The sequence below is a fragment of the Callorhinus ursinus genome, unplaced genomic scaffold, assembly GCF_003265705.2.
Source record: "Callorhinus ursinus isolate GAN/ISIS: 27379988/994484 unplaced genomic scaffold, GSC_fseal_2.0 scaffold150, whole genome shotgun sequence".
In the NCBI taxonomy this organism is placed as follows: domain Eukaryota; kingdom Metazoa; phylum Chordata; class Mammalia; order Carnivora; family Otariidae; genus Callorhinus; species Callorhinus ursinus.
Genome location: NW_027397212.1, coordinates 166,381 through 191,224, shown reverse-complemented (window position 1 = coordinate 191,224; position 24,844 = coordinate 166,381). Strand labels below are relative to the sequence as shown.

At 57.1% G+C, this 24,844-nt stretch overlaps 1 protein-coding gene across 1 annotated transcript in view; it reads right to left on the bottom strand.

Moving 5' to 3' along the window:
• GALNT9 (polypeptide N-acetylgalactosaminyltransferase 9) overlaps positions 1–12,482 on the bottom strand; it is a 74,339-nt gene extending 61,857 nt beyond the window's left edge. The window contains exon 1 of the mRNA XM_025861643.2: positions 12,128–12,482. Within this exon, the coding sequence (XP_025717428.1) occupies positions 12,128–12,368 (241 nt within the window). The 5' untranslated portion in view covers positions 12,369–12,482. The remainder of the gene's footprint in view (positions 1–12,127) is intronic.
• Between the last annotated feature and the right edge of the window lie 12,362 nt (positions 12,483–24,844).

The window sequence follows — 24,844 nt, the reverse complement described above, 5'->3', positions numbered from 1 at the left end:
TCCATCCACCCACCCATCCATCCATCTACCCATCTACCCATCCACCCACCCATCCATCCATCCACCCATCCATCCACTCAAACATCCTTCCACCCATCCAATGAACAAATATTTATTAAGAAACTGTTATGTGCCAGGCATCATGCTATCCATCTATCCAAATACCACCCAATTTCAACTATTTTTCTTCCTTCATCTTTGCTCACATTGCTGAGGACCAACTATGTGTCAGGCACGTTGCTAAACACTTTGTATGCATTATCTTTTCTTTTCTTTTTTTTTTAGATTTTATTTATTTGAGAGAGAGAGAGAGCACAAGCAGGGGGAGGAGTGAGGGAGAGGGAGAAGCAGACTCCCCGCTGAGCAGGGAGCCTGACGTGGGACTCAGTCCTAGGACCCTGAGATCATGACCTGAGCTGAAAGCAGATGATTAACTGACTGAGCCACCCAGGGACCCCATTCGTATGCATTATCTTATCTAATCTCCTCAAAAATCCTACTGTGGAAGGATAATCATCCTGCCCATTTCACTGACATGGAAACCGAGGCTCAGAGAGAAGTGACCTGCTCAAGGCCACCCAGTTGGGGTTTGGACCCAGAGCCACCTAACTCCTTGCGCAGCTCAAACACCTCCCCTTCCGTGAGGTACCCCCTGACCGTCCCCATCAACACAGTCCTCCATCCTGTGCTCCTCTGAATTTGCATTACTGGTAACTCGCTGCCTTCCACCTGGCTGCAAACTCTCAGAGGAAGGCACCACGCTCTGAGCCAGCTTTCTGTGAAAGTGTGAATTGGATTAAGCCACTCCCTGATGTCCCTCCCCAACTTGCCAGGGCAGCCTGGGTGCCATGCGTTTTTGGCAGGGTGGGCTGCATCAGGAGAGCACCTACAGGGTTGGTCCGGTGGAGTTGGCTGGGAAGATGGGTGCGCTGGGGGTGAGCAGGCTGAGTCACGTCAGCCACTCATCCTACTAAGTGGAGACCACAAGCCGGGCAGTGCTCCAGGGGCTTACCCCTTGCTCACTTCTGGCCATAACACCAGGAGACGAATGTGGCGGTAACCCACCTCGCAGGTGAGGAAACTCGAACAAGGAAGAAACCCGATCAAGGCTATGAGGGGAGGCCTGGCTCCGCAACCCGTGTTCTAACCACAACAGTCTCCTCCTACCAATTAAGATAAGCTTGTTTGCTTCCTTGTCCACTGCTAAGTGCTCAAGCACGCAGACTATTAACAGGCATTTTCCACAATCTGCTCGAAATGGTGTGAAAATAGTCCCTGCAGAAGCCAGGCCGTTTCTCTGAAATAAAATCAAGGCTTGCTGGTTTCAGACCCGGGCTACACGCAGAGCCAATCTGACTGCACTATTCTGTTAAAAATAAAAATAGTCCTTTTTCTTGCTGTAAAAGGCAGGAGTTATAATACACGACACTGATCTACGCTGATGTCTCCACCTGTCTCTGGGGAGGTGCACAGGGCAGGGGCCCTGGAGCCAGACGTGTCTGGATTCAAATCCCACCTCTGCCAGCGCCTCACCTGCGCGGGCCCAGGTGATGGGGAGATCATCTCCTTCCCAGGTTGCTGTGGGGGCAGTGTAGTCGGGGCCCCGGGCACTTAGCCCGGCATACCCACTTGGCTGTTGTGAACACCAGGTGTGCAGGAAGGTGCCCAGGACAGAGGTCCAACCAACAGCCCGGTCCCGGGGTCTCCCTCAGAAACGTGGAGGCTGGGAGGGGCCAGGTGTGGGGAGGGGGCCAACCCTTCCCCCGAGAAGGTTCCTCAGCAGGCCCACCCCATCTGGGGAGCCTGCTGCGTCTTTCCCCAGCCTCCGCACCTGTTCCCCCAGCAAACACCTGGATGGAACCGCCCTGGGTGGGGGGTGGAGGCAGGAGACCAGGTCCTCCCCAGATGTGGGGGGGGGCAAGGCAGGCCCAGCAGCACCGCTCCCTGTCTTACGCCCACCCCCAGACCCCTCCCCCACCGGCCACTCATCTCCATCTTGCAGACCAGGCCGTCCTCCGGCCTCCCAGTGACCCCTTCTCCCAGCAGGCACTTTGTAACGCCCCCTATTCTAAGACGAAGCTCGCTGATTGAATACAACCTAACACGCACTTGCTCTTTAAACATCCGTTTAAGGCTGTAGCCGTGCCTTAGAAGGAGAAGGGGGGAGGGGTGGTGTGTCCCAGCACCCCCAGCTGATGACCTCGCTTCCTGCCTCCCTGAGGAAACAGAAGACTCGGAAGAGAACCCCAGAGTCCCTGTCCCATCTGCTGCCCCAGAACCGGCCTCTGACGCTGGGGTCTCATCCCCGTGTCCCATACTCAGGGATGTGCTCCTTCCCCCGCACCTGTGCCCCTCCCGTCTCAGAAGTACCCCCCTGCGGCCTTGCTTCAGTCGGCCGTGCTGACCTGCGCCTCCCGCATTCTCAGCGAGCGGGTGCCCCCCCGGGGACACTGGACACTGTGGGGAGGGGGGTGCCACGGGCATCGCGGGTGGAGGCCAGGGGTGCCGTTGGCCACTCTGCACCACGCACACGGCGGCCCGAGCTGGGAGACGGCCCAGACGGGAAACCATCCAGCCGATGCCTCCCTCCCCGCAGAGCAGCTCACTTGCTGGGTCTAACTTCTCCCCGCCTGCCCCGCCACTCAGCCGACCTCATCGGGCCACCTGCACCCTGCGAGCGGGCGGCAGGACTGTAGAGGACTGACCTCACAGAAGGAGAGACCAGGAATGTGTGCACATGGAGGAAAGGCCGTCCCACAAGCCGGGAAGAGTGTTCCCACCAAAACCCAGCCCTGCCAGCACCTTGACCCTGGTCTTCCAGCCTCCAGAGCCGTGAGACAATGAACTTCTGTTGTGCATGCCACCTGGTCCGTGGCGGTCTGTGACAGCAGCCTGAGTGGACACCCACAGCTCCCCGATGGGTCTCCAGCACAGACTCCCCCAACCAGCTTTCTAGCCATGCTGCCAACGCACTGGGCACATGCTGCCCCAGGACCTTGGCACCTGCTAGGCCTGGAGCATTTCCTGCCACCCCTGCATGTCCTGCCCTCACTTCCATCTTCACTTACAAGTCAGTCTCTCCCCAAGGCCTTGTCTGGGCACCGAGCACAGATGCCGGTGCCTCCTGCTGACGCTGTCCTTCCCCGCCTTAGTTTGCTCCTTAGTGTTTGTCAGTATCGAGGAGTCCGTATAGTTCGCTTAATGGGGTCAGCGGACAAACAGGCTCCAGAGCCTGGGAACGTGCTCAGTCACACGGTGAAGAGAATCAGCTGACCCGGGGCTGGGGGGGTGGCCCCGGATTATCTGGGGGGCCGATGTAGCCACAGGGGCCAGTCAGCGTGGAAGAGGGAGGCCGAGGAGGCCCAGGCTGCTGGCCCGCAGATGGAGGAAGGGCCCTGGCCCAGGAAGCAGGTGCCTCGACGCTGGGAATCCTCCCCTGCCCCTGCCCAAGGAGCCAGCCCTGGGGACATCCCGATTTTGGCGCAGAGAGAACTGCGGTGGACACCAGAACTCAGGGAATTCGTGTGCGCTGTGTTGAGCCACTGAGTTTGTGCTAACTGGTTACAGCAAGAGGAGATGAAATCGGTTTATCCTTCTGCCTCCCGTCCCTCCTCACCGGACGTGGGAACCGCAAGGCTGGGGTTCTGCACGGCCCTTCAGTGCTGGGCGTTGGGGCCTCTGGCTCCGCCTGGAACACGCTGGAGGCGTCGGCACAGAGATCGCCCATGGGGGCCTCAGCAGGAGACAAAGTGAAGGCCTCCGCGAGTCTGGGGCCACAGGCGAGCCACCCTGAGGGTCACCGGCGCCTCTGCACTGCCCCAGGGGGCCTGGGGACATGCTCGTGACTGACCCTTCCCTCCATCTTGGGCAAAAACCTCATGATCTTCCCAGGAACGCTCTGAAGATGTATTCTTGGAAGTTTGAGTTTAACACCATGAAAGATACTATTTGCGTTTACACGACACACGGGGACCGGGCCTGCATTGGCGCTGTGGACACGTGGCACCCCAGCCTGCTGACCTCCGAATGCCCAGTGGCCCGCTGTGTGAGACCAGCACCCCACGCGTCCAGAGCAGGCCGGGCCAACCTGTCCTCCCGTGTGTCACTCTCGGGCGGACACCAGGCTGGGGGGCGCAGGTCAATGTCTCCACTGTGACCCCCGGGGCCCTTGCGGGCAGTGGAGGACCCGGGCTGCCGGAGAGATGGTGTCTACCGGGACTGTCCGTGCCCCTGACTCCTGGACCGCCGTCCCGCAGAGACACTTCTGTGAATGTGAGCGGCGGACACCGCAAGGGTCACACACAAACATCTAAGGTGCACCGCGGTTTGGGGAAGCCGGCCTTCAGATTCCTTCCTTCTTTCCCTCTTTTAATAAACCCGGCAGCTCACAGACCCGGCATGACCACAGCCCCAGGCGACCGGTCCAGACAAGGCAGCCCACCCCCACACTCGACCCCGTGCTCGGCACCCCCCATGTCCCTGCCTCCCGCCACCAGTCAGGCCCTGCAGCCAGGCCCCACTTCTGCCCCATGGACCTCTGCTCCATGAGGACCCGCTGCTGGCCTGACACCTCGCACACCGCACTGTCTCCCTGGCACAGGGCCAGGCCCTGAGCTGGCATTTTAAGGAATGAAGGTACTTAGCTTATTTACTGAAGAATAAAACGCCAACTGCTGAGGCCTCTGAGCCTTCTGGGGAGACCCCCGTGGCAGGTGCACATCAGACCCGACCTGACCCAGGGGCCAGGCAGGTGGGCCTGGGAGGCGGGGTTGCTGGGGGCCCCCTGGCCCCTTCTCTGCAGTCTTTTGGGTCCAGCCCCTGATACGGGGACCTCGGGCTCCCGGGACACACGTCTGACGTGGATTGATGTGAGAAAACCCTCCCGCATGTGGGCTGTGCATGAACTCTCGCGAGGACAGCTGCTTTGGCAGACTCCCGGGCACCACCTAGACCTCTGGGGCAGGCCCCGGCTCGACACGGTCGCCCGGCTCCCACGAGGCGACGTAGCCCACAGGCAGCCCAGGCGGTCACAGGGCGGGCTGCCCGCTGCTGACACGTTGTCCAGCTGCCCACCTGCATAGATGCCACCCCCCACAGCTCCAATCACGATGGCATGAGGGCCCTTGGGGCAGGTGTGTCTCCGAGGGAGGGGTTCCCCGGCTCCCAGCAGTGGTCTGGGGACACATAACCCGCCCAGCAGACCCGCGAGGCCACAGGGAGAAGGCATTTATCAAGTTTGGGTCCCAGCGTCTACCTCCCGGGTTTCTTCTGGGAACTCATCTCTTCCCCATGCTCAGTGTCCTGCAGTTTAGACAGGATTGACCCAGTTCCAGGGATGAAATAAAGCTGATGCCCAGAGGAGGGGGAGACACAGAGGGCCAGGCTGCTTGTTCAAGCCTCACTTGAAGCCTGACAGCCACTGGATCCTGCAGGCCCAGGTGCTTCCCAGGCCACATTCACACTGGCAACGCCTTTACGATTACTAAAGTGTCCTCACACTAAAAACCTCCCCCCATCCGTTCCGGCCACCGGCCACGACTCCGGGCAGGCCACCCTCGTGGTCGGCTGCTCAGCACCCCGGATCTGGCCCTCCCCCTTCCCTGCCCTGCGATCCGCGTCCCTGCAGACTCTTCTCAGTCATCTCATTCAACAGTGCCCTTCACGTTGACACACATTTTAAATGAAATGCATTTGCTTCTTAAACAAGTGATTTATCACCACCCCAAATAGGAAGCCTGCATCGTTTGTCCAAAACATCAGTCAGTGGAGAAGAAACACAGCACAGGGCTATGGAAGCGCCACCTGCCGCGGGTCCTGAGCCGGCAAGGGCCCATGCGCATCTGAAAGGGGGGGACCGGCGAGGTTAGTCTTCTTGGTACCATCAGAAAGGGGACGGAGGACGGCCAGGGGGACAGCTCCTCACGACAGCGCCCGGACAGCGTGGGATTGATCATCGTGCCTGAAACTGTCCCTCGCCAGCTGTGCTCCCCAGCGTGAGCCCCACGGGGCAGGCACCGGCACCCCAATCACTTACATGTCCTGACTTGGCATCAGGAGCATAGCAGGTGCTCACGAAACACATGGGGAAGTGAGATCTTGCCTTCATTCGAGGAGGGGGAGACCCCCGGCTGGGAGAGGTTGGGTCTGTGAGAGCGAAGGCCAGGGCAGGAAGGGCCTGTGGCCTCACACGTGGGCAGAGGGGAGTTTGCCTGCTGGAGAGACCACCCCTCCGCCTCCCCCCTTCTCTACACATGTCCTGAGGCCCCAGCATGTGCGGCACACGTCATGGATGGTCCAGGAGGGGTCTGCAGTGGCCTGTGGGTGAGAGAGCCACCTCCGGAAGACCAACTGCTGTCAGACACGTGATGTGGGGCCATGCGGAGATCATGCATGGCTGACCCCAGCCGGTCACCGTGCAGGGTGGTGGGGAGACTGTCTCGGTCCTGGCCATGCTGCACGGAGTTCCAGCAAGGGAAATACCAAGTCACGAGGTAGCTCCAAGTACCCCCTCACCTCTCCCTCAGCACCTGGCCGCCTTCCCTTCGGGCGGAAGCAGAACCGTGGTCCTAAGATGTGGATCCCACCCTGGAATGTCTCCGTGGGACACCGGATAGGGAAACATTTAGAGACTTGTTTTTGTCGAGTTCCTAGCCAACGAAGGATAAACTGTCCTTTCAGAAAGTAGGGCCTTTGAAATATGCAGATTGCGGAGCTGAATTGTAAATGCAATCACTTAGCCCCGCACCTCCCAAGCCCGGGATCACCGCCTGCATGAATTATTCCTAGAAGTGCGGCTGCGGATTTGCAGACGCATGTCTCCGCATGGAGCCAGGCCTGGTGAGGTCCACTTGCCACCCTGAGAGCCAAGAGAGGTGTTCATCACGGGGTGGAGCGTCCCTGCACCTCCTTCTCCCAAACACAAGGGGCCAGGTCCGCGGGAGCTAAGCCCTGTGCCCGGGAAGTGGCCTCGGCCGCCCTGACTCATCCGTGGTTGGACGGGGCCTGCAGGCCGAGAAGCAGAGGCAAAGAGGAGGGAGAAAAGCAAAACCAAATGCTCTCCACCCTCTCAGAGTGAGGGAGGCTGCGCCCAGTGCTGGGCACGTGGCAGCCGGAGGGGAATGGAAAGGACAGTTCCCACCAAACGGCATGCAGCCCTGCCCTGGCGTCGGCGAGAGGCTGGGCTCCAGGAGGACGCGCTAGTTTCTCACTTGCGGTAGCAAATCAACACGGTGCAGGAGAGACGCAAGGGATGCGGACCCAGAGGCAAAAGGCCAGCCAAGTACCCGCCGCTGCCGTGGTGAAGACAGACCTGCCAGGACCCTCGAGGACTCGCAGACACACCATGCTGTCCTTCCAGCCGCGGCCCGCTGAGACCAGCGTGCAGGAGAGGGAGGCTCGCAAAGCAGATTCGGGGGGATGAGGACCGGTGAGCTCAAGCTCGAGAGGCCCCCGGACCCAGCGGGAAGCCAGCGGTGGGACTAAAACCAGCGAACAGGAAAGCTCTCTGGTGGAACGCACACTCCCGAACACATGGAATACCTTGGAGCATTTCCCACATGGACCTGCTTCTGTGCACAGAAAAGCCCGGAACCTCTCTCCAGAAACCAGCACCTTCTCCACACGCGGGGCTCCAGGGGAAGGTGCGCTGGGCAGGCGCCCCACGGGGGCGAGGGGTGTCTGGCGGCCCCAGGCATCCTTGGGCTCTCTCAGACCCCAGCCACCCTCTTCCACAGGCTCTCAGGGTCTGATATACCCCTCCTTTTATGATGCAAACAGTATGCGCCGGGGGCGTGAGACCCCCTCGCTGTCCTCACGCGGCTTCTGCTCCCAGCCCGCCGTGCACCGTTCACAGCGTGCCGACCATATCTGGACAGCCTCCTGGATTCCACTTCTCAGCCGTGATGCCTGCCAATCGGTAAAGCACACACCACAGTGGGAGACGGCAGGACATCAACACGCATTGTCTGCAGCAAATGTTGGGTCAGAATCCGGCATCTCTGCCTCACCTCTCTGCAGCTCAACCAGGGTTTCATTATGAAAACTCAGCACGCTCAGATTGTCGGTAGGATTTGGGCCTCCTGCTCAGAAATCGGGGACCCTGCTGCCGTGGACACACACCCCTTAGAGCCTGACCACCCCCTGCCCCTCCAGGGACAAGTGGCCGCTCGGGACACAGTCTGCCACAGACCGGGCTTCCCAAGGAGGAGCCACAGTCCTGGAAGGGGCCACACGCCGGACAGGATTTTTGGCAAAAGAAGGACACAGGGTTGAATAACGCTGACTCCCACCATGAGAAGCGTTCCCTTTGATCTTGATCTCCTGATCTCTGCAAGGGGAGAGTCTGGGTTTCCTGCCAATATATCCCTACAGGTGCCTTTCCCTCGAGAGTCTCCCTTTGGACAAAGAGAGAGCGGCCTTGGGCTCAGAGCCCCGGGGCGACCGCAGCGCCCAGCTGGACTTGAACAGAACCCACATCTTGTCTTCACCACTCTGGTCACCTCCTGCTTGTGGGTGTGGGTGCTGATTTGCAGCTCTCTTTTTAAATAAATTCACTGTAAGCAAAAGCAATGAATTGTTCAGAGAAAGATCCGCTCACTTGCTCATTCAGCCAATATTTACGGAGCGCTAATAATATGCACGGTACGGCCCAGGACCCTGGGTGTTAGGGCTGCGCACAAAGCAGACAAACCCCCACCCTCAGATGAATCACAGGGCGGGCGTTGAGCACAAATACGGGAAAGATGGCCCAGTCACACCCGGATTTCGGAAGCTCGAGGAGGGAGCAGAGCTGGAATCACCTCTGTCCCAGGGGAGGGTGAGTGGCTGGCGGGGGCTGCCCGCACGCTGGGAGGCCTAGGACCCACTGGACCCTCTGTTATTTCAACTTGACCGTTGGACAACTGTAGAAATGCAGATCATCTGTGAAGTAAATGCTGCCTTTAGCCACGGCCGCCGCTCACTCACTCCACAGCCTCCGGAAGCCATGCTGTCCCATGGGCTCTGGGCTTTGCTGTCCGTACACCGGACCCAGGCTTTGCCCTCCGACGGCACGGGTTTGGGCAGGGGTCGGTCGAGGTAGCGGGGTGAACGTGAGTGCAGTCTGAATTTTAGAAAGTACCTCCCTCTACAGCGGCCAGCCACCCACAACGGAAACCTCACCATCCACGGCCACGTGCCGTTCAGACCCGCGGCCCCTAAAGAACGGGTCTGCAAGGACGAAAGGAGCAGAGGTGGCCAGGTGGCGGCCAGGTTCTCCTCTGCAGGGAGGAGACCGCGTCCTGGCCGCGCGTGAGCCCAGTTAGCAGGTGACGCCCGCACCCGGGTAACGCCCGCCAGCACAGGGGCAGAACCACGGAGCCACACGCCTTGCCTGGCCGTGGCTTAGCTCTGAAAGAGAGGCGAGCGCAGAGTTCTCGGCCGCCCTCCCCCCAGGACTGGCTGCGTTCCTGAGGGCGGAGGGCTTGCAGACCAGGCCGCCGAATGGGGACGCTTCCCTCCCCGTTCTTCTCACAGAGCTAGAGGCTCTCAAATCTGCGCTCACGAGACGCCCTGCGCCAGCCACACACACACACACACACAGACAGACAGACAGACAGACGAGACCATGGAAGCTGTACTTTATGTGCGACTTAACATATTCAGAAGGATGATTTCTGGCTATAAACATTTTTTTCTTGCCTTGAGCACCGAATTTAGAAGCAAACTCTCATGTACATACAGGATGTGACTATATCGCATTTCCTTAAAGAATATCTTCTCCCGGGTCCTGTGACTCTGGATCTACACACACCGTTCGCTAGGTCTTTGCTGAGGTCAGTCAGGCGCTGCAGAGAAAGGGCACTGGACTGGCCTAGGAGAGGGTGTGCGAAGAGCGTCCTGCTTCCGGACAGCCCTGCCTCCCCGCAGCTCCTGTAAGCCAGGAGAGACCCTTCCAGGAAGCGCTCAAGGCCGAGGAAATATCAGTGACGTTTCCCTCCATTTGGATGTTTTCCCTCCTTTCCGCACTTGGCGGAGACCCCGGGGATTTTTTCTCAGCTGGACAGGCGGTCATGGGACGTGCTCCTGCCCTTCAGCGCCCCGCCACACGGAAGCCTGCGCTGGGCTGGAGGGCTCGGCACTGCTTTCAAGCGGCTCCTTGTGAACGAATGCCCACTCACTCCTGTCCCGTCCCTCCTTAGGGACCAAGCCGCGGTGCGGGAGAGACTGGCTCTCGCTGTTTCCAGGAGCAAACCCGAGTGACTCCTGGGTGGGACACGGTGCTGGGTACACGGCCTAGAAGTGGGGAGCAGGACCCTCATCCGAGAGGAGCAGGGAGGAGGGAGGGAGGGAGAGACAGACAGGGGCCGAGACACAGAGAGAGACAGAGAGACAGGCACATACAGAGAGACAGGGACACACTTGGAAAAAAAGGTGGTGAAGGAAGGGGAGAGGCCGGCTGGGCAAGGGGCTGACACTGTTTCTCCTGAAACCCTTCCCTACGCCCTGCTAGTGTCGGGACAGTGCGTCAGAGGTCCTGGCCTGCTCTGCCACCAAGGAGCCTGGCTCCCTCTCACCTGGAAGGGTGAGGTGAGCTGCAGCTCAAGGCGCTGAGCCGGCCATCAGGATGTTACACCATCCGGTGTGCTGCCGATGTTTTTGTATAACCCTCCGGTTCTTCCCATAAAACAGACATAACACCCTGGCAAATACACTTCAATAAAGCTAGGTGCTATTACCGGGGCACACGGCTTCCAAGAGACGAATCACCCGGCCAAGTGACAGTTGGACTAAACTTTTCTCCCCTCGTGGCTTCGGCTGCGCAGGACAGATCAGAAAAGCCACAGAGCTCACTCAGGAAAGGCGCGTCTGGAGGGGACAGGAGCTCGGTGGGGGCGAGGGGCGCCTGGAGAGTCAGACGGTGCTCTGCTCCCTCCCAGACAGGGAGTAAGGCTGTGGACAGTGCCCACATCCACGGTGTCACCACGCCTCTGGGTCTCAAGCTGCTGCTTCCTCCCACAGGAAGCCCCAAGGAGACCCCCATACTGGCAGGGAGCATGCAGACCCCCCCCACACACAGTGCAGTCCAGCTCCCAGACACCTCCGCCCAGAGCCTGTTACCGATGCTTCCTTCCTGAGGAGCTCTGCTGGGGCTGCCAATGCAGAAACCAGAATAGCACAGAACAGAAGGAAAAAGCCCACTAATGAGGTAAACACACAAACTTTTCTCCTTCCTCCTTGTACCTCGGCACAGAGAGAGCCCAGGAAGCAGCAGGCACTTTGTTCCGTCTGCTGCATCCCAAAGTGGAAAAATACCCGTTCCTCCCAGCTGCAGCCACCAGCCCTGACCCTTGCGAGGGACCCACACCTTCGGGGAAGAAACAAGGAGCCCATCCCCAGGAGCCGGGCTTGCTGTGGAAACTCCCGAGGAGCCCGTGGCTCCCATGCACCATAGCCCAGGTCCCTCTGTGGGGTTAACACCTGCCAAGCCCGTGCTGGACCCCTGACTCAATCTGTCCAGGAGTCACCAGCTCCTGGCCTCGCACTCGTCCCACAGCAACACCTTCTGGAGGGAGCCCTGAGCATCCCCAGGACGGGAGGCTGAACAGGCCGAGGGGTCCCAGAGAGGCACCTTTCCCCACCAGCACTCAAGACACCACATCAGCAACCTCTGAAGGGCAGCACTGCCCTCCCTCTGTCTCCACATCTTCCAGGAGAGAGAGGAGTGACTCCAGAAGAAGACCCCTACCCCCCACAGCTCCTAGGAAAGCAGAATGTGCCCCTTCACTCTTGGGCCTGGGCACTGCCTGATCTTAAAACAAGTCCTAGACCCTCTTGAGAAGTTCTTTCAAGTTCTTTCAGGGAATAAGTCGGAGACATTGCATGTGTGGTTGGGGGGTTGGTTCTCAAGTGTCCACCGGGGGAGTGAACGAACGAGTGGTCATCCAGGACAATGCTCTCTGTTAAAGGGACCCCTTCTCTTTCTTATCTGCCTCCTACCCTCTCCACCCGAAGTAACACCGAAAGAGTTTGATCCCAGCCCCTGTTGGCCATCAGGCCCTGGGGTCCGCCAGGGTTCCGTGTCCCGAGCGCTGTGTGCCGGCCCCCTGTCCAGCCCCTTTGTTCCCCGCGGGACGCTGCCTCCGCTCACCATTCAGCTGGTTGTAGACCACCTCCTCCAGGTGGTCCAGGCGCTGCAGGATGGCGTCGCGGTCCACCAGCGCGCCCACCCTGGCGTGCCGGCTCCGCACCCGGCGGTCGGCGCTGCGCACGATCTGCACCAGCCCCTCGGAGCGGTCCTGCAGGCGGCAGTACACGGAGAAGAGGATGATGCCCACGAACACCAGGATGTTGACCGTCAGCAAAGTTTTGATCTTCCTGGCCACCGCCATGAACGCGGCTGAAAGCTGGGGGCTGCCTCACCCGCGGGGCATCCCCGTGGGCCCAGCGGCCGCAGGAGCCTCCGCCCGGCCCGCCGCTTCGGGGACCATGAGCCAGCCCGGCTGACCGCGGGGCCGCGGGGGCTGCGGGCGGGGTGGGGGAAGGGCTCGGGCGGGGGTGGGGCCCGGGGGTTGCGGCAGGGGGGCTGCGGGCGGGGCCCGGGGGCTGTAGCCTGGGGAGCTTGGGGCCGGGGGGCTGAGGGCTGGGGGCTGCGGGCTGGGGGCCGAGGGCTGCGGGCTGAGCGCTCCGCCGCCCGCGCCCGGGAGCTGTCCCTTCAGCACCACCCGCGCCCGCTCAGCGCGCTCGGCCGCCGCCGCCCGGGGTCCCCGCGCGCAGGGGCTGCCCGGGGCCGCGCGCGCAGGGGGCAGCCGGCATCCTCCGCAGAGGGGTGCGGCCCCGTCCCGGGGGGCGGCGGGCGGGCCTGCGGGCGGGAGAGGCGAGGGAGGCGCGGGCCGGGCGGGCGCTCCGGCGGCCGTGCGGCTCCTGCCCGCCCCGCAGCCACGGCGCCGGTGCGGAGTGACGCGGCCGCCCAGCTCATCAGCATGCACGCGGGGCCTCCGCGCCCGCCCCCCGCCGGGACCCGCCCCCGCCCCCCTCGCGGGGCGCAGGGTCCTGGGAGAGCTCCGGCTGCCCCGAGCCGGGCAGGCCTGGCGGGCGGGGCCGGGCGGGGCGGGGCGGGGCGGGGCCGCGCGCTCTGGAGACCCAGACCAAGGGCATCAGGGCGGACGCGGTGGGGGCGGGGGCTGCCGCGCGGACCCTCCTTGCCATGCCCCCTCCCCCGGCTCCGAATAAACCCGAAACTTGACCCGAGGAAGCGGGGCCTTGGGGAGTGCCTGGTCAAGGCCGCGTTGTCTGCATTAATGGGCCTGGGGTGGGAGGGTGCCTTTGTGGTGAGGAGGGCGGACAGCAGGATCAGAGCCATCTCCGTGGTCTCCCTATTTACTTACGCTAAACTAAATCAACTCCCGGCTTTCTTCCCCCCGCCCCACACCCCCCACTCCCACCCCCTGCACCCCCACCCCCCGCACCACCTCAGTCCCCAGCATGCCTGCGGTGGAGCTGAGAGGGAAGAAGAGCTGAGTTCAAAGACGGGTGGACAGGGAGCCTGGGATTCAACGGGACCTAGAGGTCCCACCAGACTGAACCTGGCAACCCACCGGGACAGGAAGAAGGCTCAGACCCCTGGGCGTCAGGTCCTCCAGGTCACGGTGCTCGGACCTCAGGGGAGAACATACCTGGTTGCCCCCCCCGCCCCGCCCGGCCATGGATCTAGCCCCACACAGGGATTTACAGATGAGGCAGCTGGGTCACGACGGGGAAAGACCTCCACAAGCCCCACAGAGTGGTTGCGGTGAGCACCCCCAGGCAGGGCTTTCTGTCTGTCTGCTTCTCGCTGGATTCCGGTGCTTGAAACAGCACTTGACACTTAGTTGGTGCTTGGTAAATATTTGTTGAATAAATAAATGATAGAACATTTATTAAGAGCTAACTTTGTACTGGGTCCCCAATATACAGAGATGAATATGACAAGGACCTTGGGCTTCAGGGAGCTCTGGCTACATACGTGTGTGCCCTTATGTCTGTGTGTGTGTGCATTTGTGTGTTTGTATGTGTGTTTGTGTTTGTCTTGTATCTGTGTGTCGGGGGACATTAGGGTCTTCTGGCTCTTGGTCCGCTATTCTCTTCTCCAACACACATTTTGTGACCTCAGGCAGGCCAGCCTCCCCAGCTTGGATGTTTTGTGCCTCCTGGTGGATTCTGGTGAAAGCGAAAATACCCATTTCTCCTCGTCCTCATCAAAACTGTCTCTTTTTTCTCGGGACTTTTGTCTCAAGAAAGTCAGAGGACCACCAGCAGGAAGGAGCCAGCCGCTGGGCCTCATGGCCAGCTATCTCCAGAGTATTTACCATGTGAAGCACTTGTTCTGAGAGGAGCCTGGGAATTCTGTTTTTACTCATCAGGAGAGTCTTATGATGCAGCTAGTTTGATAAACACTGGTCTGTTTTTGATAAATAGCCAATCCCATGTCCCTTCTTAGGAAATACTGTATTCTTCTGTTTATAGAATGCCAGGTTGTAAGATGCTTCCCAATTTTACAAGGATAGTTTTGAGAATAATAATACAAAAAGCCAGCACTCACACAGTTCAGTAAGATGTAGCCAGGCACCATTCTGGGTCCTTACGGCTGTTAATGGATTAAGACTGACAGCAACCACATTACCATGGAAGCTGGTATTGTCTAATTCTACAACAGTGGAAACTGAGTCACCAAAAGGGTCAGTGCCATGCCCAAAGTCGCATTGATGGCAAAGCCTGGATCCGGGATTCAAGCCCAGACAATTTAGCTCCAGAATCGGATTTATTAGCTACGGTTGCTCAAGAAAAAAATCAAACACTTTTCATTATATGCTTATTGAAAGTGATTTTAAAGTGGTTTTGCAGGAGAAAACATTATTTCGCTCATGTAAATACATTGTACTGTATCCTGAAATTTAGCAGGAAACAATACATCCAAACTATGCATCAGTGTTTGGCTAAATATTTCATTCCAGATGCAAGCACATTGAAAATGTGGGGTACCCTGCAGGGAGGGAATGCATCTGATAGTCCAGCAAACCGGTTTTACTTGATTTTCAACCACACCGGTGTTTGAGAATGCACACCTGCTCAGGACACACACCCCCCCCCCCCCCCCCCAAAAAACCCCCCCCCCCCCCCCCCCCCGGGACCTCAGGTAGACAGTCAGCCCTTCAGAAGCCCCAGCATGTCCGAGGTCTAGAGTGCCCCTTTGTGGGTGTAGGACAAGGTTTCTGGGGTTGCAGGTGTCCTGTGGGAACGTATCAGTGGGTCCTGAGGGAGTCGCTGTGTTGGCACGGGTGACGGGAAGATGGGGCAGGGGAATGTAGAGATGCCAGTTAAGGGAAATGCCAGGCTCTTTAATGTTAAAGAAGTCCCACTCTGCTGGAAGTCTGGCCTTGAGACCACACTCAGGTCTGAAGAGAATTTCCTCTGAGTTGGGCCACAAGTTGGGCTCCAAACTGGACCACAAGCTGAAATTTGGCAGAACCTAAAGTGGTTCCCTCCTACCTCATGGAAAGCAAGGCATTTCTTTTTCCCAGGTCAGCCCATGCATGTGACATATCATGTTTACTGCCTAGCACATCAGTCAGGATAAGTTGGGTTATGCTGCAGTAACAAGCAACTCTCAGGTCTCAGACGCTTGAACGATGCGAGGCCATTTCTCACCCATGCCCCATATCCCTGACCAGTCGCTCTGGAACCAGCCTTCAGAGAGCAGCGCCAGTGTCCCCATGGCTGTGCCAAAGGGAGAGGAGAGCCTAGGGGGGCCTCGTACTGGCCATTAAGTGCCCAGCCTAGAAGTGATCCCTGCTATTTCCACTCATAACTTACTGGTCAGTAAAATGTCACGTGAACCTCCCCTACACCAACAGTGGGGGTGGGAAATGAAATTCTACCATGTACCTTGGTGAAAAGCACTCATGAGCCACATAGCATCCCTCCAGATGATCAGGATTTTACTCCAAATTCACCCCAACTCCCAGATACCAGGCTACCCAGAGTAGCCAATGCATGATCATCGTTAAATCAGAATTTAATGCAACCATCATATAGCAGAGAATCCTAAAGCAAGCAATGACTGCGATGAATCTTGGTTTAGACCCAATCATTTTTTTTGATGCTTTGCTAAAAATTGATTGGTTTTTTTTAATTTCCTTTTTTTATTTAAATTCAATTAATCAACATATAGTGTATTATTAGTTTCAGAGGTAGGGGTCAGTGATTCATCAGTCTTATACAATACCCAGTGATCATTACATCACATGCCCTTCTTAATGCCCATCACCCAGTGACCCCATCCCCCCACCCACCTCCCCTCCAGCAACCCTCAGTTTGTTTCCTAGATTTAAGAGTCTCTTATGGTTTGTCTCCCTCTCTGATTTTGTCTTGTTTTATTTTTCCCTCCTTTCCTCTATGATCCTGTTTTGATTCTTCGATTTCACATGAATGAAATCATATGATAATTGTCTCTCTCTGATTGACTTATTTTGCTTAGCATAATACCTCTAGTTCCACCCACATCATTGCAAATGGCAAGATTTCATTTTTTGATGGCTGCATAATATTCCATTGTATGTATACCACATCTTTACCCATTCATCTGTTGATGGACATCTTGGCTCTTTCCACAGTTTGGCTATTGTGGACATTGCTGCTATAAACACCAGGGTGCACGTACCCCTTCGGATCCCTACATTTGTATCTTTGGGGTAAATACCCAGTAGTGCAATTGCTGGATCATATGGGAGCTCTATTTTCAACTTTTTGAGGAACCTCCATACTGTTTTCCAGAGTGGCTGCACCAGCTTGCATTTCCACCAACAGTGTAGGAGGGTTCCCCTTTCTCCATGTCTTTGCCAGCATCCTGACTTGTTCATTTTAGCCATTCTGACTGGTATGAGGTGGTATCTCATTGTGGTTTTGATCTGAATTTCCCTGATGGCTAATGTTGTTGAACATTTTTTCATGTGTCTGTTAGCCATTTGTATGTCTTCTTTGGAGAAGTGTCGTTCATGTCTTCTGCTCATTTCTTGACTGGATTATTTATTTTTGGGTGTTGAGTTTGAGAAGATCTTTATAGATCTTGGATACCAGCCTTTTATCTGATATGTCATTTGCAAATATCCTCTCCCATTCTGTCGGTTGTCTTTTGGTTTTGTCAACTGTTTCCTTTGCTCTGCAAAAGCTTTTTACTTTGATGAAACCCCAATAGTTCATTTTTGCTTTTGTTTCCCTTGCTTTTAGAGACGTGTCTTGAAAGAAGTTGCTGCAGCCGAGGTGGAAGAGGTTGCTGCCTATGTTCTCCTCAAGGATTTTGATGGATTCCTGTCTCACATTTAAGTCTTTCATCCATTTTGAGTCTATTTTTGTATGTGGTGTAAGGAAATGGTCCAGTTTCATTCTCCTGCATGTGGCTGTCCAATTATCCCAACACCATTTGTTGAAGAGACTGTCTTTTTTCCATTGGACATTCTTTCCTGCTTTGTCAAAGATTAGTTGACCATAGAGCTGAGGGTCCATTTCTGGGCTCTCCATTCTGTTCCATTGATCTGTGTGTCTGTTTTTGTGCCAGTACCATGCTGTCTTGATGATCACAGTTCTGTAATATAGCTTGAAGTCCAGAATTGTGATGGATGTGATGGAAAACCAGTTTTGGTTTTCTTTTTCAACATTCCTCTGGCTATCCAGGGTCTTTTCTGGTTCCACACAAATTTTAGGATTATTTGTTCCATTTCTTTGAAAAAAGTTGATGGTATTGTGATAAGGATTGCATTGAATGTGTAGATTGCTCTAGGTATCATAGACATTTCACAATATTTGTTCTTCCAATCCATGAGCATGGAACATTTTTCCATTTCTTTGTGTCGTCCTCAATTCCTTTCATGGGTATTCTATAGTTTTCTGAGTACAGATCCTTTTCCTCTTTGGTTTATTCCTAGGTATCTTATGGTTTTTGGTGCAGTTGTAAACTCCTTATTTCTCTTTCTTCTGTCTCATTGTTGGTGTATAGGAATGCAACTGATTTCTGTGCATTGATTTTATATGCTGCCACTTTACTGAATTCCTGTGTGAGTTCTAGCAGTTTTGGGGTGGAGTCTCTTGGGGTTTCCACATAGAGGATCCTGTCATCTGCAATTGATGAAGTTGTGTCTCGGGCCTCTGCTTCACGTTCCTGAACCAGGAACAGAAAGTCGACCTCCCACATAGCTAAAATTTCTCCTCCTGGAGGTTCCCTGTTGGAGGCCTCATGAGGCATGGTCAGAGGCTGTGCCGGCCATGTCCTCACTCAGTAATTGACCTCCAGAAACCCATCGGCAGCTTGGACTCATTCTGAAGACAAAGTGGGGTGCTAATGATACCCAGAATCCCGACTTTGATCCTATCTCCCCTGACTCTGACTTAGGCCACCAGTCTGACCTTAAGCAGCTCCACAGAGTCAACAGAGATGTTTGTGGAATCCATTCATTAGCCAAGGACACCCCCTCACCGATGCCCCCGTGTGACAGCTTGTGAGCCCACAGCCCATTACCTCTACAGACGGGCACGTCAGTCCTCAGGCAGGTGATGCAGGTTCGCCAAGCACTGAAGATCGGGGGTTGGGGGGCAAGGAGAGTCCAAGTCTGCAGGCCAAGCCACCAGCTGCCTTCTCCAGGCAGGTTCCAGTGAGTCAAGGGAAGGAGACGTAGTGCCGGGATGAGAATGTCCTCGTGGGAGGGGGGCAGGGGGTGAGAGGGGTGTGTGTCACTGTGTGAGAGGGGTGTGCATATGTAAGTGTGTGAGAGGGGTATGTGAGGGGTGTGTTGTGTGTGTGCGCGAGGGGGTGTGTATGTGCACGTGTATCTACGTGTATGCATGTGTGTGAGGGGTATGTGTGTGAGGGGTGTGCGTGTGTGTGAGGGGTGTGCACGTGTGTGTGAGGGGGTGTGCATGTGTGTGTGTGGAGGCGTGTGCGTGTGTGCATGAGTGTGTGCGTGTGTGAGGGGTGCACGTATGTGCATGTGTGTGTATGTGCATGGGGGGGTGTGCCTCAGAGACTTTAAGTGATCCCCCAGGCACAGGGCAGGTCGGCTGCACGGCCGGGACTGAATGCAGGCAGTGAGACCCCGGGTCCAAGTTCCTGCGTCCAGGTTCTGCTGGTTGGAAGCAAACGTGGGCATCCCCAGCGTGGGCTCTCCGTAATGGGGGACCAGGCTGCCACCTCCACCTCAGCTGGTGGGCGTGCATCCCGGTGCCCTGACTGCTGGGACGGGGTGAGGAAGGTGGGGGCCCCGCCCCGTGTCAGAGGCCCAGGGGGGGCAGCTGGGATGGAAGGTCTTTGTGCAGGGTTCCTGCTGCTGGCAGGCCAGGGAGTGATGTGACCTTGGGTGTGGGCGTTATCAAAGAGCACCCGCATCTCTGAAGGAGAAGCAGAGCATCAGGGACATGAAATCACCGGCGTCGGCAGAGAGATCTTTGATTTCCACTCTGCTAGAGGGAGAATTAGCTCAAAGCTCACAGAGAACATTTCGGCCACAAAAAGGCCGCTACTGGACGCTCTTCCCTTTGTCAGAGGAAAAAATAGTCATCAAAATGGTTTTCATTTCCAGGACTCAGGCCTGCCTCCCTCGTGTGTGTCCCTTGAAAGGTTTCTGATGACCCAGCAGCCTGGAAGATCCATCACGTTTCCGGGACCGTGGTTCCCCGTGGGTTCACTGCTCAGTCTTCGTGAGGTCCTGCCCCAGCAGACTGAGACCCGGTGCCTTCGGGGCAGCAAAACCAGCATGTGGGGCAGCCCCGCTCCTGCGTGAGCTCCAGGCATTGGGCCCGCAGCACCCCGGGGCCCCCAGGACGGAACACGCCCAGGTGAGCACGTGGACGGTGGCCTCGCACCACAGAACGCCTGGCCTGTATCTTTACCAGCAGACGGGCAATGCCTGAGCGCCGGGCGGGCTCCTTCTCCCAGGGCTCTGGCCCCACATCAGTGCCATGGCTGGCTACCGCCGAGGGATGTGGCCTCAGGACATCCGCACAGTAAGACCTGTTTTTCAGCTTTATTGGGTATAACTGACAAAAATTGTAGATACTTAAGATGCATGACGTGACAATTTGATACTTCGTGAACCTATCACTGAAGTTAAGGTGCTTCTCACATGGTTACCGTTCTGCGTGCATGGTGAGAATAATTCAAGTCCCCAGACCTTCTCCACCTTCCAGCGGGAAGAGCGAGTGCCCACCCCCCAGCCCTCCAGCCCCCGGCCTCCCTTGCCCCCCAGCCCCTGGCCACGGCCACGCTTCTCGGCTTCTGGGAGCTTGGCCTTTTCAGATTGCACATGCGAGGTCATGCGCATCTGGTCTGTCTGGGTCTGGCTTATTCCACGGAGCATAACATCTTCAAATCGACCCGTGTTGTGGCAGAGGACAGCATTTCCTCCTTTGTTAAAGAAGAAAGGGAATAATATTCTGCCGTGTACACGCACACCCCCCACTCCGCCGTGTACGCGCACACCCCCCACTCCGCCGGGTACGCGTACACCCCCTCCACTCCGCTGTGTATGCGCACACACCCCCTCTCTGCCGGGTACGCGCACACACCCCCGCTCTGCCAGGTACGCGCACACACCCCCTACACACACACATTCTCTGTGATATGATTTTGTTTCTTTAACTAAAGAGGAACACACAGAAACTCATCTGGAAGGACAAGTGTCTGGTGGATCACACAGCGATCCCAGGGGAGTGGGGCTGGGGGACAGCGGGTGTCCGTTTGCAGGAACCACCCCTCGCTCAGCCTCACTCCTGGGTCCAGGCTCCGGCTGGCACCGGCCGGGCCCATCAGATCTGCATTACCCTGGAGGCTGTGGCTCGCTTTCAGACAACCCTGACCGAGCTATGGGGTCTGGTCAGAGCAAACCCAAGATTTTTGCTTGAGTGACAGGACAGAGGGATTTTAGGGGCTGAGCTGTGACCATGGAGCTATTGGCCATAAGGTCAGTGTTACTAAATCAACAGTGATTAAAAACGTGTCTTTTTTTTTTTTTAAGATTTTATTTATTTATTTGACAGAGAGAGACAGCGAGAGCAGGAACACAAGCAGGGGGAGTGGGGGAGGGAGAAGCAGGCTTCCTGCCAAGCAGGGAGCCCGATGTGGGACTCGATCCCAGGACCCTGGGACCATGACCTGAGCCGAAGGCAGACGCTTAACGACTGAGCCACCCAGGCGCCCTAAAAACGTGTCTTGAAACAGAAACGCACATTGAACAAAATTATGTATCCATTAAATTGATGAAAACTGATGTGACCAGAAGCTAATAGGAATCTAATCCTGTTTTTCTCCTAGGAGCAATGATTTAGTATCCACTAAGTATTTGTAGTGACTTTATAGAGTATCGCTACTGAGAATAAAGATACTACCCTCCCCACACACACGCAGAGGCAGACTATGGGGACATCATTTAAGCCCCTGGATCCAGCTATGCCTGAGGCTGGATCCATCACACAATCCCCACTACATAAATCAATACATTTCCTGTTTGGGTTAAGCTTGTATGGGCTGGGTCTCTGCTGCTTGCGAACAGAATCGTCCTTAATAGCACAAAACCCCACTGGCCGTGGTCCCAGGAAGTGGCTTCTTTGTTCTAAGGTGTGGTCCCCTCTGGAGTCACAAAAGGACCTTGACTTCCCAAGGACTCTTCTGAAGCTGGTGGCAGGAAAGTTCAGCTGTCAGGGAGGCTGGGGAACTGTGAGCGGCAGGAGTGGGGCTCCGGACACAGGCCACCCCCACCTGCAGCGGATGTTCCTCTCCAACCCGGCTTTCTCGTCGAACTCCCCAAAGACAGGGCACAAAGCAAAGCCACCACACAGACGATTTACGACAGTCGTTGGTAGAGTGTGCCTGCTGACAAGGCGCCCCCACCACCACCTTTCCATTTTATTTAGTACGAAGGAGCAAGCTGTTCCCAAACCACATTTACACATTCCTCGTAAATCAGACGTTGTGGAGCGCCTTCCCGGATGGGCGGCTCCAGGCAGGTGCTGTCACTGCCCTGCTCCCAGCTCTCCTCTCCTGCAGGGACGGTTGGCCCCCCGAGAGCGGGGTGGGGAGACCCCATCCAGAGTGCTCTGTGGGGCATCCTAGCCCCCGCCGGGGGCCCCAGGAGCGTGTGCATGCAGGAATGAGGGCACGAGCAAAGGAAGGGTGCAGCCCCGGGCTCCTCCAGGCTCATCTCGGCTTGACGCAGAAAGCATTTGTGCCTGGATGTCTGGAAGAAAACCCCGTCTTCACCCTTGCCTGCTGGGGGGTCTCTGATCTGAGGGACCGCTGCCCAGTTCTTAGACAACTCGCTCCTCACTGCGTATGTCCCAGCGCAGATGTCATGGCCCCCCAGGGCGCACACGCCCCGTCCAAGGCACCGAGGCCCCTGCCCGTGATGGCGCTCATCACCCAAGAGCAGGCACCTCGGGGCTCCCGTGTTTCGCTTCTGTGCTCTGCCTCCAGTTCTGACACGGCCTCCCAAGGGCAGGGATGAGGGCAGGGAGGGGCCTGTGCATGTCTTCCGTGGAGAAGCCAGTGGGCAAGGATGCGCACCGCCCTGCGCTGAGTGCAGGCTCACGGCAGAGACCAGACCCCAGCAAGGTCCCCGCAGCAGCTGGGGACTTCGTTCCGAGGGTGGGGCTTACCTCTGGGAAGTGGCTCATCCCTGGCTGGAGTTCTGGGGTGTCTGCAAACACAGAGCCAGAAAGGAGGGGCCGGTGCTGGCTGGGTGTGCTCCTGAAAGACAAGGTGAGCCCCAGCTGGCCTACTAAGTCTTACTAAAGACCTCAGTTATAGGCTGAGTTAGCCGAGACGGGCATGCCAGGAAGACGGCAGAGGGGGCGGGCGGGCAGCGGCCATGCTCCAAGCTCTGGAAGACACCTGGCCTCCTGCGCTGTCCCAACTCCACGAATTCATTTTTAGGGGAAATCCATGCTCTTTTGTGCTGGCAAAGAAGACATTTCTGCAGCTCTTCCCTCCCCTCACCCAGTGGATGGGGTTTGTTTTGGTGCTGCCGAGACCTCACCTGCTCCCCGTCACCCACAGCCCACACACCTGCACACACACGTTCCTGCTCCCGGTGCACCCAGGATGCCTCAGGCGACGGCCCCTGGACCTACCAACGTGAGTCCCATGTCCCAGACTCCGCAGAAAGTGAAGGGCGCCATGGCATGCCTCGGTCAGAGCGGGGCCCCTCCAGGCCAACCGTGAACATGTTCCTGTCGCTAAATAAAGGCAATAGATGGGGGCTTCCTGGTTGCCCTGAGCGGCTCTGGATCTCTACACTTGTCTGCAGGCGGGGGGTCCCAAGGAGGTGGGGAAACGGAGGGAAACAGGGGCAGGGACCCAGGGTGCCTTCTGCGGCTCGCACACACCATGAGCCTCCTCGATGTGTCCCCCCGGACGGCACAGGGGCACCACCTGCACGCCATTTTAAACAAACCTTTGAGAATAACCTGTATCAACCTCATTTTCAAAAATAAATCCGTGCCGGCGTCAAGGCCTTCTGGGGCCGGGAGTGTGGGCCATTCAAATCCTGTGAGCTCCCGCCTGGGCCTTTGCCAACCCTCACGACTGTATAATTTAATCTAATTGATCAATTAAATCCGAATAATTTTTAAACAAGCTGCAATAACAGTTATATAATTTCAGCACTACATATAATTTTCTTAACGACTTTACCAAAGGAAATTGCTCACTGGGATTTGCCGTGTGCCTTGTGGAAACCGCCATCTCCCCGGAGGCCCGCGGGGCTTCGGGAGCAGCCCGTCCTCAGCGCTCACGGACCAGGGCAGAGGTCGTGACCCCCCAGGGTGGAGGCAGCTTCCGGTTGGTCTGATTCAGTGGCCCCTCCGGGTCACCGACCTCGTGGGGATCTTGCGCTTCTTCCCATCTGCTCTGGGAGGGACGGATGTGACGGCTGGTGCCCGGGCTGCGCTGGACCCCAGAGGCCCACAGGAAGCATTTCCATTTGCTCACTGGTGGCTGGTCAGTTTTGGACTCTTCTGAGCTCACAGTGCAGCTGCGGTCAGTCGTCGGCTCTGCTCCCTGCATGTCTGGGGCCTCAGCTCTCCTGCAGCAGGTGCGAGTTCTGCAGGTGCACGCCGACAGCGAGGGAGGTGTGGAAATGCACAAGTGCGGCTCCAGCTCTGTTGGCACCGAGGCTGCTCCTGCGTCGGGGGTCCTGCGTCCGAGCGGGGGAACCACAGTGTGCCAGGCTGAGACCCGGATGCAGGGGCCAGCGATCTACCCAAAGCAGGCTCTGATCCAGAAGAACGTGAGCAGGAGCGGGATTTACTGGGAAGACATGAGTGAGATAGACGGGGGCGTAAAGAACCAAGCTTGGACAAGAGCCAGAAGCATCCTTGATGTGAGTTGGGGAGGCAACGGGGATGGAGGGACAGTGGCTTCAGGCTGTCCCTTCCGGTAGAAGGAGAATCGCCTGTTTCAGTCTCCAGGTACTCTGCACATGAGCCAGATCCTAAGAAGAAAGAGGCTGGTTGGCTTCTCTTTGGAGGGCAGGAAACTGTCTGAGCAGCCCCTCCAAGACCTCACACACTGGGAAGCAATGGCCCCAAAAGAGAAGAGGGTGTAACATTGCGTGTCAGCTACACCTCATTGAAAACAGAGAGGGAGACAGAGACAGAGAGACAGACAGAGACAGACAGAGAGAGAAGGAGGGGGACAGAGAGACACAGAGAGACAGAGACAGGGTGCTGCAGTCCCCAGAAGCAGAGGAATGGGTGTCATTGCACAGATGACAAAGCCCCGTGTGGAGCCGTGGTCGTCAGCGGCCCAGACCCCCTCACCTCCTGTGTCGCACACACATGTGTTCCC